A 16,707-nucleotide genomic window follows, 5' to 3' on the forward strand; every position below is an offset into this window, starting at 1 on the left:
AGTATAAGCAACGTCGATCGATATCCAGCGATGCTGATATGCATATCAGTCCGCGCATCACCGGCAGCCAGCTCCCAGGGGTCAACACTCCCTCCAACACCTCCTCGACTAGCCAAGCATCACTGGATCGACTGCATAGCGCTTCCGCTCTTCTTTGCGATGCGTTACCACGCCTTCTGGTCACCCTCCTCGTGAATGGCATTGTTCAACGGAAGCCGAAATGATAATGGCCCCTTTGTTCGTTGCCATCTTGCCTGAGGCTGGACATACGCGCTATGCAATTCACGTCCACACGACACAATCGCCTCGTGAAGTGTGTCGCTTCACGTATCTTTTCAAGATGCTTCCTAGCACGCATCCAAAAGCTCTTATTTCCTTTCCCTTCTTCCAGAACTCTCTTCCTTTCATCCACGGCGACGCTCCAAGCGAACGATACAACGACAAGACACTTTTCCGAATAAGTGTTGTTGAACATGGCACCAACCAGTGCATCGCCGGAAGCCTCCTCCAGCGACGCGCAGAGTCAAGGATCCACTGGACGCTCGACCAGCCCCTCGATTGGTGTTGCACCGACTATCGAAGTCTCTCATCGATACTACGTAGTGCATGATGAAGCGATCGCAGATGGCATCACATATGCCCAGCCATCCGCCCAATCGGATGGATACACTCTGTATCGCGCTCTAGCACGCATGCTGATAGGAGACCCGACAAGACACGGTGCCATCGTGGAAGCGGTATTAAACTTTGCGATCCGCGTGCGTTCCAACAAGGCGCACCCGTTGCACTTCCAATACCTTGCGCAAGAAGTGTGATTCAGGGACCGCACTGGGCGCGAGTTGTTCTCCCTTCTCGACTGTCCGGACCTTCGACCAAGGCAGGAAGTGTACTGGATCATCGCGCATGCGCTCGGTATTAGGATCGCGGTCTACGCTACCATCACGCCCGAAGGAGAGCTCCGAGAGTTGCTGGCCTCCGCTGGTGCCACGACGAGACCCACTTACTCATTGCTCAAGACCACGTGTGATGGGCCGATTCAATCCCGATTCTCGGGTCTGATGCCTGACGAGTCTGGCAAGGAGCTGATCGAATATCTACTGAGCACGAAAGCGGAGATGACGGATGGTCTATCTGGCGATAAGTTCCATGGTTTGGAGATCAAGAAAATGGTATGGGCCTGGAAGAAGCGCCCTGGCGGTCTAAAGGTGTCATGCTTCAACGAGCATCGACCAAAATCGACCATGGAAGACTTGGATCTCGATCGTTCTCCCATGAAGCGCATGGATGTGATGACGATCGTGGTCAACGAGGCGAATCAGCTACCTGCGGCACTCGACATTTTCAAGAAAGCCATGGAGCTCGCGCCCGGTCAGAAGAGAAAGGTCCGTGTTTCCGATCAGTGTCGAGACGGCACGTTGAAGCCATATTGCTCAGTTGACTTCGAGTTCAAAAAACTTGATGAAAAAAAGGTCCTCTACAAGGACCGGAGGGGGCAACAAGCTCTGGTTGATTCTGGCGAGGTGGAGGAGCTCTGTTCCGTGGTCAGCATCGCGATTGGGAGACACCTCTGCATCATCTTCAACGTCTTACAGATGATGGAGCACCCGAACGAACAGACTGTGCCCGCCCTCTACCAGCTCTTCAGCGAAGTTATCTTCGACGCGAGAATCTGCAAGTTGTGGTGGAATTTGCAGTCGGACTTCACGGTGATGAACAACACGATTGCCCATCTCTACCAAGGGACACCGCGAGAGGCTTTCTCCCACACCTCATACCGGGGTGTGAAGTACAACGTCACTCCGACGTGGAAGCTCCAGAGTCCGTTCTTCAACGGAGAGCGGCCAGAGGATCTGTCTTTCCCGTCGTCGCAAAAGCCGTGCGATCTTCATGCCGGCAGCACAGAATACGTCGGAATGTCCTGCCCCTGCCAAACCGGCAACATCGACATCGCCGCTCTGCTGAATCACTTCTGCAGACTCCAAGGTTTGCACATCGAGAAGTTGCATTGGACCGGTTACAGATATTGATTCAACTACTCCGGCTTCCTGTCCTGCATGCTGCAGCACAACCGTCTCTTCTCAATTGTGAGCTGGATGAAAGATTGCATGGATCTCAGCGCGCTTGATAGCTTGCCAGGTGGCTTCTACCAGAACCTGGGTGGCCCTAACATGCAGAACGACGACTGTGCCATGGCGTACAATATTGGCGATGTCGTCGGCCAAAACTTGGCCTTCGAACAACTTATGGCAAACGATGACGTGAAGCTCACTGCTGACTGCTTGGAGCGATATGCTACCAAGGACCTCTGGCCCGCACCGCGGCCGTTCAAGCAAATGCTGTCAAAGTTCAAGGAGACCTCGGGCATACCACTGTACGAAGACAATTCTCGACTGTTTACGACTCAGCGGTTCGTCAACGAGCAAGTGTCCGAGACCAAATTTGTCGTTTCAACTCTGACATCCGACACTTCGCTATGGAATACGAAGTACCTGTCTCCGTGGGAACATGATCGTCGAGTGGAAGTCAGCCGGTCCATTTCGTCACCGGATCAAGGCACGCCGGTTCAGAGCACGCTATTCAGAGCACCAACCACGAAAGAACAGGAAGGTCTCGCAACTCGCAAGAAAAAGCTAATGACTCGATTGACCGACCCGAGACGATTGTGGTTGCCAGTATCGTGCGCAAACCTCATCGAAGAGGAGTACGAAGGCCCGGTCGTGCGTGCTGGTACGACCCAGTCCGAGGCTCTGCTTGAATTTGCACTGTCCGAGCACGTTGTTGCCGGCACCACGCCGCCACCAGGGTTCGGCGCTGCCATCGGCTCTGGCGAGGGTCTGCCGGGATTCTTGAAGAGGAGACCTGGGACCAATCTGCCATTGGCAAAGGAGATCTACAAAGCATTGTCCTCGAAGCGGTCTAGCATCAGAAATACATCAGGCGCCGCGACGACAATGGTCGAAGGGCGGGAGCCGAGAGTGACTCAGTCGGACTTGACTCCAAAACAGATGGCCGAGAAAGCCGTCGAGGAAATCATCAAGACAATGTGGTGTTCGCGCGAGCAAGTAGACGACTGGCTGCTTGCTCACTATGCGAAACAAGACGTCCAAGCAGAGATCGACAAGGAGGAAGAAATCAATTTGATGCACGGCCTGCCGAGCGTCGTCGATCATGGCGATGTGTTCGACCCGGAAGGGCGCGAGTACCGGCGCATGGTCGAGGGGGCCGCTGACTAGAACAGGCCAGCTCTTCTGATCGTGCCGGAGACATATGCAGACGGCACGTGGAAGTCGGCAGCGACCATGACGCTAGAAGGACTAAGCCTGCTCGCACCGACAGAATTCAAGACTGACGACGGGTGGAAGGCGTTTGCAAGCAAGCGCAAAGACTTGGGACTGTGAATGACAGATGGCATGTAAGAGTGGAAGCCATTTCGCGAAGATCTTTGGACAGGAAATAACGGCATGATGATGATGACGATGATGATGAACGATTGGCAATGGAAGACGGGAGCATTGGGTTTGGACAGGGAGCGAAGGCATGGACGGGAAATGAATGGAAGCCAAGGTCACTCGGACCGCTGCCGTACTCAGGCCTAGCAATGTACATAACGAACACACGAACTGACAATGATGATGATATCGCTCAACGCACTTCGGTAGGATAGAACAGCTGGAATACTTAAGCAAATTCGAACCCAATACTTCGCAGTCTTTGACAACCATGCCTTCATTACTTTTCCAGGTAGCTCTACTTTCTTGCAAGGCCTTGCATCCTCTGTGCGCTCTGTCAAACAGTTCAATTGCGCAGCTGTGCCGTGACTGACCACACGCGTACCAAGGAAACCATGTGTAAAGAGGAGTGAAGAGATCGAAACGACGGCAGTAAAATGATAGTAGAAGACCATTGCAAGGGGTTATATACGTAGGATATCGTCATTCAAGCACATACGACCACAGATAGATGAAAAATCGGCTTCCCATCCGATCAGCCAGACGAACTTCGTGTCGCCTCGACCGATATCCGGTCGCCCGTCGCCAGATGCGCGGAACGCGGTCTCAGGACGGTGAGACCTGGCATTTGCCACGTCCGTCGTCCGCCCACCTTGTTTGACTCTTCTCCGTCCCTTCGCACCCAGTCCGTCGCCTAGAAACAGGTCGTCGAAGATCGGGAAACAGAATGGAATACCCGGTCCCAGGTTGCTTACATCACAGCACATAACGGGGCACAGTATGGACTAATTCCTGTATAGCTTACAATATCTCGAGGCGATATTCACTTGGCTGCTAGCACGGTGCTAATAGAATCACCCAAGGATTTACAGCACTCTTGTCTGCCTCCTGACCGCCCGGCTCCTCTACAAAGAACTCCGCAAGCACCTTACACTAGAAGCCCACGACACGATGTCAGATACTCTATGGAACTTGTTCTATGCCGATGTCCAGACGACGTGTGATCGGGACGAGCACTCGACCAGATTTGTTCGTTGGAGGAAGCAACGTCTTCGTAAGGACTGGAAGCACTTCTGCGAGATTATGCAGTGTCCGCGGGACGATGTCAACCTCGACGAACCTACCGGTGCACGAGAGCTCTGGACGCCGCCTCCACCCCTTAACCAGGTTAAGTCATTCCTGTGGTGGTATGCCAAAAACAAAAAGGGCTTACTCGACCCTGATGGCAAGATTACTGTCCAGACTCTCGTTGGCGATTAGGACTATCTCCGCCGCGACATCACGTCGCTTACAGGATTCGACTACTCTCCAGTCGAGAAGAAGGAGGTGAAGTTCTTTATCGAGAAGGAACTCTGGGAGGCCGAAGGACTCTCGACAAAGGCACGAAAGAAGGCGCTCGCCGATCTGCCGGTTATAGAAGACGTCCTCGACTTCCTGTGGCAGCGGGATGAATTTGTCTATAAGCATCCTCGGATCCGCATCCAGATCGCCACGGGTATTCTTTGCATCTGGTATATGGGCGTTCGTACAGGCGAATTCACCGAGAATGCGTGTTCTTTGCCTAACGAAGGACTACTCTGGAAGGACTTTAACATCTCACTTATCTACGACTCGTCTCCCACATTCCATATACAGGTACAGCTACGTAACCGAAAAGGAAGGAGGGGCAAGGAGAGCGCATTCCAGACCGAGAACCTCCGCGAAGAGAAAGATCGCTGGCGATGTCCTTTGACCTTGATTCTCGCGCTCGCCATCGAAGACAAAGCGCTTAAAGGCATCGATACTGTTGAGGATCTTCGAACACTTGGATTTCACGAACACCAGACTAAGATGGACCTCAGGATTCGTTGTGAGATGCGCGAAATACCCGTGCTTCGAAGGACGCAGCAAGGAGGGTGCGGAATATCGAAGGACGCGATTTTGAGAGGCACCACCTTTGCACAACTCCTATCTGATCTTGGTGCTCGTGCCGGGTACGTCGACGCACTGGTGCCATACAATATCCGCCGTGGATTTGGTAATCGCTTAGATAGTAAGTCCGGATCGCTACGATATCTCGTTGTACAAGCTGACATCCTGACCTAGAGGAGCTGACCGAAGCCGAACGTTGTAGGCAAATGGGCCACCAGAACTCAAGTACCTTTCAGTACTACCTGTCACAGGCGGCTCCTTGCGATGTGCAAGCCATTATGAACGGACATGCAGCCGATCAGGAGAAGGTCGATTTCCTGCGCTCTATGAGGTCAAACATTGATCGAACAGCTCCTAAGCAGCGGCAATCGTCCCTAACGGAGCCCCGGTCCCGTCGCCACGACTAACGAGCGCTTCCTCTTAGAAAACAACTCCGGTCGCTGAGGGAAGAGCATTTTGCCCGCCTCCAGAAAGCCCCGTTCGACCTTCGCGCGAGTCATCCAGGAAGAACCTTTAGAAAACCGCTTGAGCGAGCGCCGCCCTCGCGTGTGTTCCAGAATTTGCTACACTACGATGCAGAAAGAAGCCGGGTTATTGAAGCAATGTTCCGTACGACCGACTGCGACATATTCACAGCGGTCGAAGCTGTAGCGGGTCTACTAGCGCGGGACGATCACCTAGCGGTCAGAAGTACCCTCCAGAAAGAGCGCTTGCAAGGCGGATTTCATTGTTACATATGTACCGCACACGTTGAAACCGCCAAAGCCTAGGATGCTCACTGCAAACTGCACCTTGACGATTGTGGCTTGCTATGCGGTCGAGTAAGCAGGCAGGGTGCCGTGCTTTGGCCGGGGCTCTGTCCGTTTTGCCTAGGACGCGAGGACCTGCGTGCGAGTAACCGGCTTCATCAATAGCTGAACAGAGAGACCCTGCTCCTGCACGTGGAGAAATGTCACATTCGAGAAGCAGACTGGCCGCAGAGCTGCCCCCATCCGCACTGCAACGCGTGTCAACTTGCTAGTCGCGATTCGTTCTGGAATCACATGTACGACGTGCACGGCTAGGCAGCGCTTGAAAGCATCGATTGGGAGAGGTTCAAGATGCCGACGGAGCTGGTGCAGGAAATTGAGGCGCGGATTGCAGATTTTCCCATGAGCTTGGAGGAAGCAAATGCGGTGCGGGAGAAGTTTCGAGAAGAGAGGAAGCGGAAGTATGAGGAGGTGAACAGGGAAGTACCGCGTTATAAGGGCCTCCGAGGGTGATTTTTGGCCCTTCGAGCAGTGAGCTCGTTGGTTTAGCGGACCACCTTCGGCATCATCGTTGAAGCTGGTGTTCTCTTCCCGATAGCGGACGATGTGCCGCTCTAGCTGGGAATGTGCGGCCGTGATCCCTGACTTGTTACAGGCTCTAGCAAGATTGGCACTATGACTGCTGCATCACCTTCGAAGAACCAGTCGCCGTTCTGCAAATTTCCGCCTGTCCCAGTATTTCTATCTGTATTGACAAAGCAGAGACGAGCACCTCGGGCGCGAGCCACGTCAATGTATCCAGCTGCTGGCATAACCTGTGCCGCAGTTCCTATCACTAGCATCAGGTCGATCTTCTCTGGCTGGCTGAAGGAATGTCGTATTCTTAGAAGCACCTCGTCTTTCAATCTTTCACCAAACCATACAACACCAGGTCTCAGGATTGAGTTGCATCTTGGACAATTGGGCAATCCCTGAAGCTGACAATCGGGACGCGAGATCTCTGGGTCTGGACAAATGGTATCCTGGGTCTGCGTTGGTGTATGTTCTCTCTCCACCGACAGGCTGTCCATGCTGACAATCGAATATGTAAAATCCTCCCTCCAGTATTCACAGCTTTGAGTGTTCGTGCATTGCACCTCGAACAGGCTTCCGTGGAGAGCCAACAACTGCGATCCTGGGTGGTCTGCTCTCTCGCTCAGGCCATCAATATTCTGGTTCATGGTGATGAATCCGGGCAATTGCCTTGATGCTTCTGCAAGGGCAAAGTGAGCAGCGTTGGGTTGAGCCTGTAGTGCCTCGTGCCGTCGGCGATCGTAGAACCGCCATACACGAGCAGCATCAGAGCGAAAGGCTTCTGGAGTCGCGAGAGAGAACGGATCTTGATTCTCCCAGAGTCCATCAGCTCCGGTAAAAACTGCCAACCCGGAACTGGCGGATAGACCGGCCCCAACCAGTGCGATGATGGACCTCGATTCTTGCAGGTAGCTGTGGAAAGATTTGACATCGTGCGCATCATCTCGGCCGAGTGACATAGATGGGAGAGTTTGTAAGAAGGCCATGGTATTTAGCATAGCATAATAGAATAATGGACGACACTTGGTCTTAGCAAAGGCGGCAAGGTAGTTCTAGCGCCCGCGTTCACCAGGTACCGCTGGAGATCTATCCCTCACGCTAAACCAGCAGCCTTCAATGTTTCGAGCGAGGCGGCTAGCCTGCCTCTAATATGAACAACATCATCAGCAAATGCATTCCGATGTCCAGACAGGGGCTCCCAAAGCAACTCATCAGTGCAGATGACCAACCCAGCCCGGAGTCTAATGCTGGAGTAACAAGCAGAGGTGTTATCTGGTCGCTCAATCCACTGCTGCTGCTGAGAAGTGCCAGGTCGATCCTGTCGGTTGATACTTTCAGCAGAATTGGGCCGAAGTTCTCTTTTCGCAAGTTGAACAATGGGCCAAAGCACCACCGAGACTTAGGTAGATCCGGGACCGCTGTGTGTGATGCGAAAGCAGCAGCTTGCGAGCTCACTGGTAATGCTCTGCTCACCTCTCACTTCAGCTTTGCTTGTTAACAAAAGAAAGCAGGAAATGAACTGGACATTCAAGACCTCTACAGACTGGCACTCACGGAGCGTGCTCGATCCACGGTCACGGCCAGATGTAAATCTGGTGATGGCATCTGGATCCATCGAAATCAGCTAGGTCCGCAAGTCATCAGACTTTCTGGCATCGCGGTGAAATTTGGATTTGGTGTCGTCAAACAAGAAGCCGAAACTCAGGCGTATTACAATCGCCGTGCCGACGACTCATGCCTTTTTATACCTCGCGTCCTGGACTTCTTTATCGATCCTGAAACAGAGGGATCTTTCTTCGAAGTGGGATTCCTGGTGATGGAATACGTCCGTGGGCGTACAGTGCGGGATCTTCCCAAAGATGCCAAGCAAAGGATTGCTCCCCGAGTCGTAGACGCCATGAAGCATCTGGAGACAATCGATGCCCCGGATCCTTCTCGTCCAGGGCCTCCTACGAACAACGGCGTTCCCCGTGGGTACCTGTGGTCTGACAGTGGCCCTGGCGTATCGTTCAATACGTTGTACGAGATGAACACATGGCTAGACGAACAGCTCGCGCTATCGTGTCCTACTGCTTCTCTGGACCTGAAGCCACATGAACTAAAATCAAGGCACATGGACATCACGCCTCGCAACATCATACAAACCGCCGATGACAAGATATGCTTTGTAGACTGGCAATTCGCAGGAAACTATCCCTGGGCCTTCGAAGCAGTGCATCTCAACTGTTGCGAGTTCGATGATCCCGTATTCTTCGAGGCCTTGTTCAAGTCGTTGCCAGAATACGAAGAGGTGCTGAAGTCGAGAAAGTACAAGGATCTGTTGGAAGTGAGGAAGAACAACATCCGGTACGGCGTTGCACGGCATTTGGTTCCGCCCTCGCCTAGCCGACAGGATGAATCAGTTTGAGTTTCCTCTGCAAAGCATTGCTATTCACCCACGATCTAGTAAAACGTTCCATCCAATACCTCAAGAGGGATTGGTCGCTGCCCTCTGGACCAATTGTAGCCAATAACGTCATCAAGGTCCTGACCTCCCGTTGACTTTGCTTTAATCATTCCAGCTCGCTGCCAATCGCGAATCACGGTCATACTAGCCTGAGTCAGGCCAGTCCTTGCAGGTAAGAGTTGGGCACTTACATCCAGTGGCGGCAGCCAACCCCAGTTGTTGTCATATTGTATCGATGTCTTCCGTTGGCCGTAATGTCATAGAGGAAGTTTTCCACTGTCCGTGTGCCTATCACCTCGTAATCGAAATGGGCAACATGACCCACGGACAGCTGATAGTCCAAGGGTGAGACTTTCAGCATCCCACGAAAATCGGTAGTGGATGATGTGTTAAAGAGCGTCATATCGAGGCGAACGCAACCCCTCGACAGAAGGAGCTCGATCGTCCAGTGGTTCTGACTGAGTTGTCCGCCCGGGACCAAGGCGCCGATCGTATGTACTGTAACGCGAACACCAATAACTTGTAGTGACCGTACGTTTCCAGGGATTTTGTCGACTGCCCATATAACTGGAGCCATTGTCAACGGCTCCGTAGACTGCGAAGTGAAAGCGATGAAGCGAGGGAAAGAAGTAAAAAGAGGGAATGGGAGTTGAACGCAGGCGGATCTTTTGCGAACCAACTAAGTTCTTCGTTGCAGAAGTCGTCCGGCAGTGTTTGTATATTGTAGCAATGGTGTCCGGGGTTTGCACGTGGATCTCGTCAACTCGAACGTCTCAACTCGAAGGCGGGTATACAGTCACCTTGTGACTCGGATACTGTTTCTCGTATAACCCTTGTTCAGGCCAATCCAGAATTGGCACGCCGCGAAGTTGGCAGCGCGGTGGAGCATACATAAGCGAATAGTCTAAGTTAGCCAATTGACAAAGGCGCTGCCAACTTCCAGGTGTGCCACCTTTGCAGACTCGCGATCCTGAACGCCCGTGGTTGGTGTGCGTGACTCCGCGGATTTATGTCGGACCGCGCATTGCCGTGACAAGGAGCTGCATCAGCTCTCAACGCTAGAAAGCAGAGCCTTGCCAGCGGAACAGTGCAAGGGGTAGTCCGCGACGAATAGATAGGGGACGCTTTAGAGACTGCACCCGTTCCGCGAAGCTATCCAAGGACCTTCCGCTCCGCGAGAGCGTGCTAGCTCATCGAGCTTCAGTAGTGTCCTGTTGCGGTTGATCCAGCCCTTCGTCACAGGGGTGGCCTAGGAGGTATTGCTCGGAATGTTTGGTTGTGAATGAAGGTTGATCCACTGGTTGCAACGTACACTTGGAGAAGTGATATTGAGTTGAGCACGAAGCTCCTATCTACTGGTAAAGAGCGTCGTCTATATAGTGCCATGTCTTGGCGTGTTGTCCTGATCAAACCGATCATCTCGTTCTTGATTACTCGATCACTGATCACTCTGATCATGCAGTAATCGTTCAGAACATCCTTGTTCGCTTAAGGAATGAGTGGCTGTGGGTTCCCTACGAATCGGACCGTAACATGTCCGTCCGGAGCGAGTAACGTATATAAGGAGGAAATTAGGGCACGAGGAAGTTATTAGCGTCATAGGCTAGCTATCTTAGGAAGGAGATTACGATGAATAATGTAGTATCGGCAGCTGCCGTATTACAATTCGACGTAATCGACAGTACGCCCCTACTCCGGCGGCTATATACTTTCGTTTAAACAAATTGCTTCGTAAAGATACTCTTTCCTACGTTCTTTTAAACAGTCTATTTAGAATTCTTATAGAACGTCTTATCGTCGACCTAAAGTATAATATAATAAGAGGGGAGGTATACTAAGTCGCGCTAATAACTTCCTCGTACCCTAACTTCCTCCTTATATACGTTAGTACCCGCGCTAAGAATACTAGAGGATATCCTAAATCGGTAGGCTATTATACGAGGTCTAGTTAAATTACTAAAATATATAGTTAAAAAGGCCGCTTTCTAAACCTAGTCCGAGAGAACCGCGGCTCTTTAATAGTCTAGTAATTATAATTTCCGGTAGATTTCCGATAGTACGGTACTCCTATACTAGATTATACTACCTAAACTTCGATTAAATGTACTACTCTTAAGATTTAGATTCTATATTAGGCCCTGTTTACTTAGGCTAGTATCTAGTAGATTCTACGTTAGTATCCGTAATTCTCGGCGTAATTCTTACCGTTTAGTTAGTAATATCGGATTCTAAGTAGTATCTAGTATATATTTATAGTATCTAGCGCTTAGTATTAAATAGTCGTCGGATTACTCGATATAGTATATATATACAAGGATTCTATAGTATCCGGCGGTGTACCTCGCGAGGTATACTTACTACTCGTCCGTATACGCGAGAAGGTTTAAGTAGTATATATCTAGTAATCCGGAAGCTTCTAATTAGCCGGCGCGTATACGTATTAATATCGTATATCTCGTAGAGCGCGTAGTAGCACTATTAAATACTAGTCTACTACTACTACTATGCCGCCTAAGACTCTAGCTAGGAAGCTAGCTAAGAAGCGTACTACCGACGACGAGAGCGACTATAAGCCGAGTAAGAGCTAAGGTAGGAAGAAGTAGAAGAAGGTTAAGGAAGAAGATAAGGGTAGTCCGGAGTATCTAGTAATTAAGGAACTAAAGCCTAAGATAGTAACGTTCTAGCTATACGAGTTAAAGGCTCGAATAGCTAAGTAGACGCCTAGTAGGAATTAGAGGATTAAGGATTATATTGTTATTACTCGTACTATTAGTATATAATATAAGATTAACTTTAAGGGCTCCTTAAGTAAGAGTAAGTAGTAGAAGACGAAGGGTAATTAGAAGGACTAGATAACTTACCTAAACTACATTAGTAGATAGAATAGTATATTACCGCCGCGAGCACCGGACGACGTTAAGGACGAGTATGTCCGGAACTACCCTAAGTATACACTATTTATTAAGAACGAGCCGGCTAACCGCGAGATTATAGACGAGCTCGTTAGTACCGACATTACGACTAGCGATAAAGCCGCGACTACTACTAATCTTAGCGTTACGAAAGAGAGGAATTCGAATAATATAGTATTAATAGAGAGCGACGAGGATACGGATAACGAGCCGGACGAGTAGGACACGGACGCTATTAATCTAGATAAGATGTTAGAGACGGATAGGAAGATAATACTCGCTAAGCGCGCTAAGAAGGCGTATAAGAAGAAGAGGGATAAAGCTATAGCTAGGAAGAAGGAAGAGAAGCGTATACATCGTATATAAGACGTCGCCGCTATGTCTATATAGAAGGACGTCGTTACTAGTATTATACGACCGCTACTCGAGAAGGTCGATAGCTAGATACGTAGTAACGAGGCTAGAGCTAGTTAGGCTATATCTCTAGCGGCTCTAGTCCGTAAGAAGGATGCCCTTAAGCTAGTAACCGGCGTATTAATAGAGAAGGAGTTTATAGTATACCTAAGCTTTAAGGACAAGGCGGTGCTCTTAGAGGATCTCGGTCGCAATTTATAGAAGTCTAGTATTACCGTTACGATATTAGTAAAACCGGACGAGCTCGAGAAGTAGCTCGCTATTTAGTAGACGTAGACCCGGCCTTACTAGTAGCAGTTCGGCCACTCTTAGTAGTATAGCTATAGACCGGTAGTATCGGAAGGCTACTATCCCCTCGGCGGCGGCGGTAGTACGTTGTTTACGGAAGGAAGGAGGTTTTAAGAACGTAAAAGGTAGACGATATAAGGTTATGAATTTAGCGCTAGTGCGGGGGTGTAAGGCGGTAGAGAGAACGATTTAGGTATAAAAGTACGTAAAATCTATATAGAAGTAGTAGGGCGATCTATACTATTAATTTATATAGAGGTGTTTTAAGAATTCGGCCGGATTTAGTAATTTAGTTACCTATTTAGGAAGGAGCGTAGCTTTAAATTCGAGCTTAGGATTAGCGGTATTAACCTATCCTACCTTATCCTCCTCTTAAACTCCGCTAAGACCCTACTAAATTAATAAGGTAATTACCGCGGTTCCTTCTTCTTTATAACCTCTCTTAATTGCCCTTCTAACTACTCTTCGTATTATAACTATATCTCCTTAGCTATCTTATTACGGAACCGTAGCTACTCGTAGTCCTCGTCGTCCTTATCCTCGTCCTCGAACGCTCTACCGCCGCGGTCTCGATTACTAATTATACCGTTATTCTCGAGGATCTTAGGCTTCTCGGATAAAAGAGGCTGCGCGCTATAGTTAAGGATAAAGTTGTATATAATAAGACAGGCTATTAAGATACGCTTCTAGTCGAGGATTAAATAGCCTTAATTAGGGCTATCGTAGATAATCTTAAAGCGCTTCTTTATAATACTAAAGATCCGCTCGATATAATTCCTTAACTATATATAGCGTAGATTAAACAGCTCTTCCTTAGTCTCTAGCCGCGCCTTAGCTACTACTTACTTACGTAAGTAATAGCGAGTCTTCTAATATAGCACTAGTAGCCTTCGGTCCGTTGCTAAATAACCTCTATCTACGAGGTAATATCGCTCTTTAGGTATATAGAACCCTTACTTATAAGCCTTCTTTAACACCGTTCTATCGTTAGCTAATCCTTTATAGCCGACTAACGTATATGGGAAGCGGTAATCGAGATTATACGCGGCTATAACATTCTATAAGGTAAAGTTCTTCCGATATATCTACGCGGCTTACTAATTCTTAGGCACTACGGTATAGATAAACGTGCTATTAATAGCACTAAGCATCTTCCGGAACGCTCTAAACTCTAGCTCTTTTAGCTTCGTATAGAGCGGCGTAGTAACCTTTAGTAATACTATATAGTTATTACCTATACGATAGATTGCGGCTCTAATCCGACTAATAATTATAGGTCTAGTCGGTAACGAATGCTAGTACTTCGTTCGAATGTCTCTCGCCGAGAGGTTATATACTATAGCATCTAGGAATATAATTACCTACTCTTTAATACGGATCCTTAGCTCTCGCTACCCTACACTACCTCTTTCCTTAATCTCCGTAATTAATGTACGTAATACCGGCGGCTTTAATCGAGTAGTATTATAGCATATCTCTTCTATACTATATAAGTACTTCCGTACCTCCTTCTAACCGGCCTCTAGATCGATAAGCGTAGTAGGCTTCCCTAGAGGTATATACTACCGCTCTTCCGGAACGATATAACGAACGAATAGCGTAACAATTACGATAGTAATAGTAGTAACTACGAGTATAGCAACGGCGGTATTAGACTCTATAGTAGTAAGATAAGGCTAGTAAGGATGTACGCGCTAAATATACGTTTACGATATAACGTATTATAACCGGTGCTTAGCGACTAGCTATATCGGTAATAGCGGATACTAATAAGGATACTAGCCGTCTACTTAAATAAAGACGATACTATAGAATCGCGTAGAGAATCTTCTCGTTACTAGATACTACGTACGATACTAGATACTAGCCTAAGTAAACAGGGCCTTACGGCCTTTTTAATCCTAGATTTTCGACGTCGCGGCTTCGCCCGAAAGGTCCCGCGGAGCGGGCGTAGTCTCTAAAGCGCCCGCTGTCTATTCGTAGCGGAGTATGCCTTATACCGTTCCGCTAGTAGGGCTAACTTACTAGCGTATAGAGCTAATGCGTCCTCTTATTTTGCTAATGCGCGGTCCGACATAAACCCGCGGACTTATCCTACGGCATCCTAAGACGCGCGGCTTTATAACGTATTTATATATAGGTTTATAGAATCGCGGAGTTAGACTTATAAGGTATTCTAGATCGCGGAGTTAGACTTATAAGGTATCCTAGATCGCGGTTAGACTCGTAAGGTATTCTAGATCGCGGAAATAGTAGCTATAGTTACGTAGCCTACGAATATCCTTCGTAGCGCGTACGCTAAGCGTACGGTACGCCCGCGGCTTATGCGTCCGGAGCGGGCCTACGTAGCTAATCTAGCATCTAGCTAAATCCAACATATAGCTTAATATAGCTATTATAACACCCTAAATATCCTGTTCTAATTCCTAGTAAGTAATAGTACGCACCGAGACTATACGTACTATACGACTATACGGATAGCGTGCTCGAATAAAATTAATAACCGGTAAGATTACTAGCTATCTAACTCCTCGAGTATGTTCTAAGATTAAGTGCGAATGTAGATAGCCTTATATACGCTAGTAACTATATTCTCTATATAGCTTATAGCGACACGGATATATCTAGGCTCTTTCCGATAGTGCCTAACTTTCGTACCTAGCGATTTCTCTATAGTAGCCTCTTACCTCTACGGGCGGAAGCCTAACAAAGCGATAAGGATCGCGCGTAACCGGAGGAGGTTTTTACTAGAGCCTTTCCGAGGGGCGCGGCGCCCGACTACCGGTCGTAAGCTACCTAGGTCGTCGCGAGATTTAATAAGAAAGAGAGGTAAGGTATGTTTATTCCCGACCCTTTTAGAAGTAAGAATAAGACTTTTGCCGATTACTAAAACCTTTATTAAAATTTGGACTTAACTTAAGTTAGCTAGAACTTTACGAATTCGTAACGGCGACGGCGATAGCGATAGGTCGCGACGAATTAGTATAACAATATACCTAGTACTAATATGCATTCTTTCCCTTAATAGGCGCGGACTCGCGATGACCTAGGCCGCCTACGGGAGACAATTGGTATACCGTACATTTTAAGAGGGCGAGAGTACTAAATTTAAGATTTCGTCTTGTTTGCCTACTTGAACGAACAACTTCCTTACACCGCATCACCGCGCATCACCGCATCACCGAGCGCATCACCCATCACCACGATATCCAGTCACCAACAGAAGGGCCTACCGATACTACGGCGACCACCAGCCGAAAACTATGGACACGAGACTTCGCCATGAACGACTGGGAGGTCGAAAGCACGGCCCTCAACAACTTCGAAAGCCTCGACAATTTTGGCCGCCTGGACGAAGCCGACGACGTTCGATTAAGTCAGCCTTTCAGCCCTCAGAACTTGGGTCACGCAGAAATGGTCTCTTCCGAGGGTGATGTGACGCGACACTTTCATGTCTACATTCACCAGCCCGTGCGTGCTGCGTGGGCATCGCGGCCCTTCTTAGCCTTCAGAGACCGCGTTGAGACGCCCGATATGGCAACCGTAGATGCTACAATGGTAGTAGACTATATGGTACAAGCACCCACTCCTCCCGGGGTCGCCGCTGCTGTCGCAGTAATCGGAGAATTCAAGAAGCCTGGGGTAATCATACAAGACGAGTGGGACCAAGACGCCGCACCCTCCGAACGGACCCATAAACTTGCCAGAGAACTCTTGGGGTCAGCTTCCGACTTCATGCCAGCATCTTGCCACTACAGTGCTAACACGACTTCACTGTAGGTATGCCTATCACTACAATTGCCACCAGGTTTTCTGCTACGATGGCCTCCATCTACTTATCTTGAGATTTCAGTGCATCGGCCGGAACGATATCAAGAGTTGCGATCCGAAGTGTTGGGTAGTGCCGACGGGATTCGGCGGCGTAGATGTGACCGTGCGACGGGCACTGTACAGTCTCGTAAGGG

At 49.1% G+C, this 16,707-nt stretch overlaps 4 protein-coding genes across 4 annotated transcripts; 3 read left to right on the plus strand and 1 right to left on the minus strand.

The window, feature by feature from the left end:
- Window positions 1-473: 473 nt before the first annotated feature.
- On the plus strand, window positions 474-3,233 carry MYCGRDRAFT_94223 (uncharacterized protein; the record flags this gene model as incomplete). The annotated part of the gene is made up of 4 exons (XM_003850520.1): window positions 474-758; window positions 882-1,382; window positions 1,470-1,983; window positions 2,137-3,233. The coding sequence occupies 4 exons, from the start codon at window positions 474-476 to the stop codon at window positions 3,231-3,233; spliced, it is 2,397 nt and encodes a 798-aa protein (XP_003850568.1).
- A 1,167-nt stretch (window positions 3,234-4,400) lies between these two features.
- On the plus strand, window positions 4,401-5,767 carry MYCGRDRAFT_94224 (uncharacterized protein; the record flags this gene model as incomplete). The annotated part of the gene is made up of 3 exons (XM_003850521.1): window positions 4,401-4,616; window positions 4,710-5,481; window positions 5,535-5,767. The coding sequence occupies 3 exons, from the start codon at window positions 4,401-4,403 to the stop codon at window positions 5,765-5,767; spliced, it is 1,221 nt and encodes a 406-aa protein (XP_003850569.1).
- Window positions 5,768-6,723: 956 nt separating this feature from the next.
- MYCGRDRAFT_86704 (uncharacterized protein) lies at window positions 6,724-7,641 on the minus strand (the record flags this gene model as incomplete). Its single annotated transcript, XM_003851257.1, has 1 exon — window positions 6,724-7,641. The coding sequence occupies one exon, from the start codon at window positions 7,639-7,641 to the stop codon at window positions 6,724-6,726; it is 918 nt and encodes a 305-aa protein (XP_003851305.1).
- A 938-nt stretch (window positions 7,642-8,579) lies between these two features.
- MYCGRDRAFT_94226 (uncharacterized protein) lies at window positions 8,580-9,089 on the plus strand (the record flags this gene model as incomplete). The annotated part of the gene is made up of 1 exon (XM_003850522.1): window positions 8,580-9,089. The coding sequence occupies one exon, from the start codon at window positions 8,580-8,582 to the stop codon at window positions 9,087-9,089; it is 510 nt and encodes a 169-aa protein (XP_003850570.1).
- Between the last annotated feature and the right edge of the window lie 7,618 nt (window positions 9,090-16,707).

Source organism: Zymoseptoria tritici, chromosome 7 (genome assembly GCF_000219625.1).
Source record: "Zymoseptoria tritici IPO323 chromosome 7, whole genome shotgun sequence".
NCBI classification, from domain to species: domain Eukaryota; kingdom Fungi; phylum Ascomycota; class Dothideomycetes; order Mycosphaerellales; family Mycosphaerellaceae; genus Zymoseptoria; species Zymoseptoria tritici.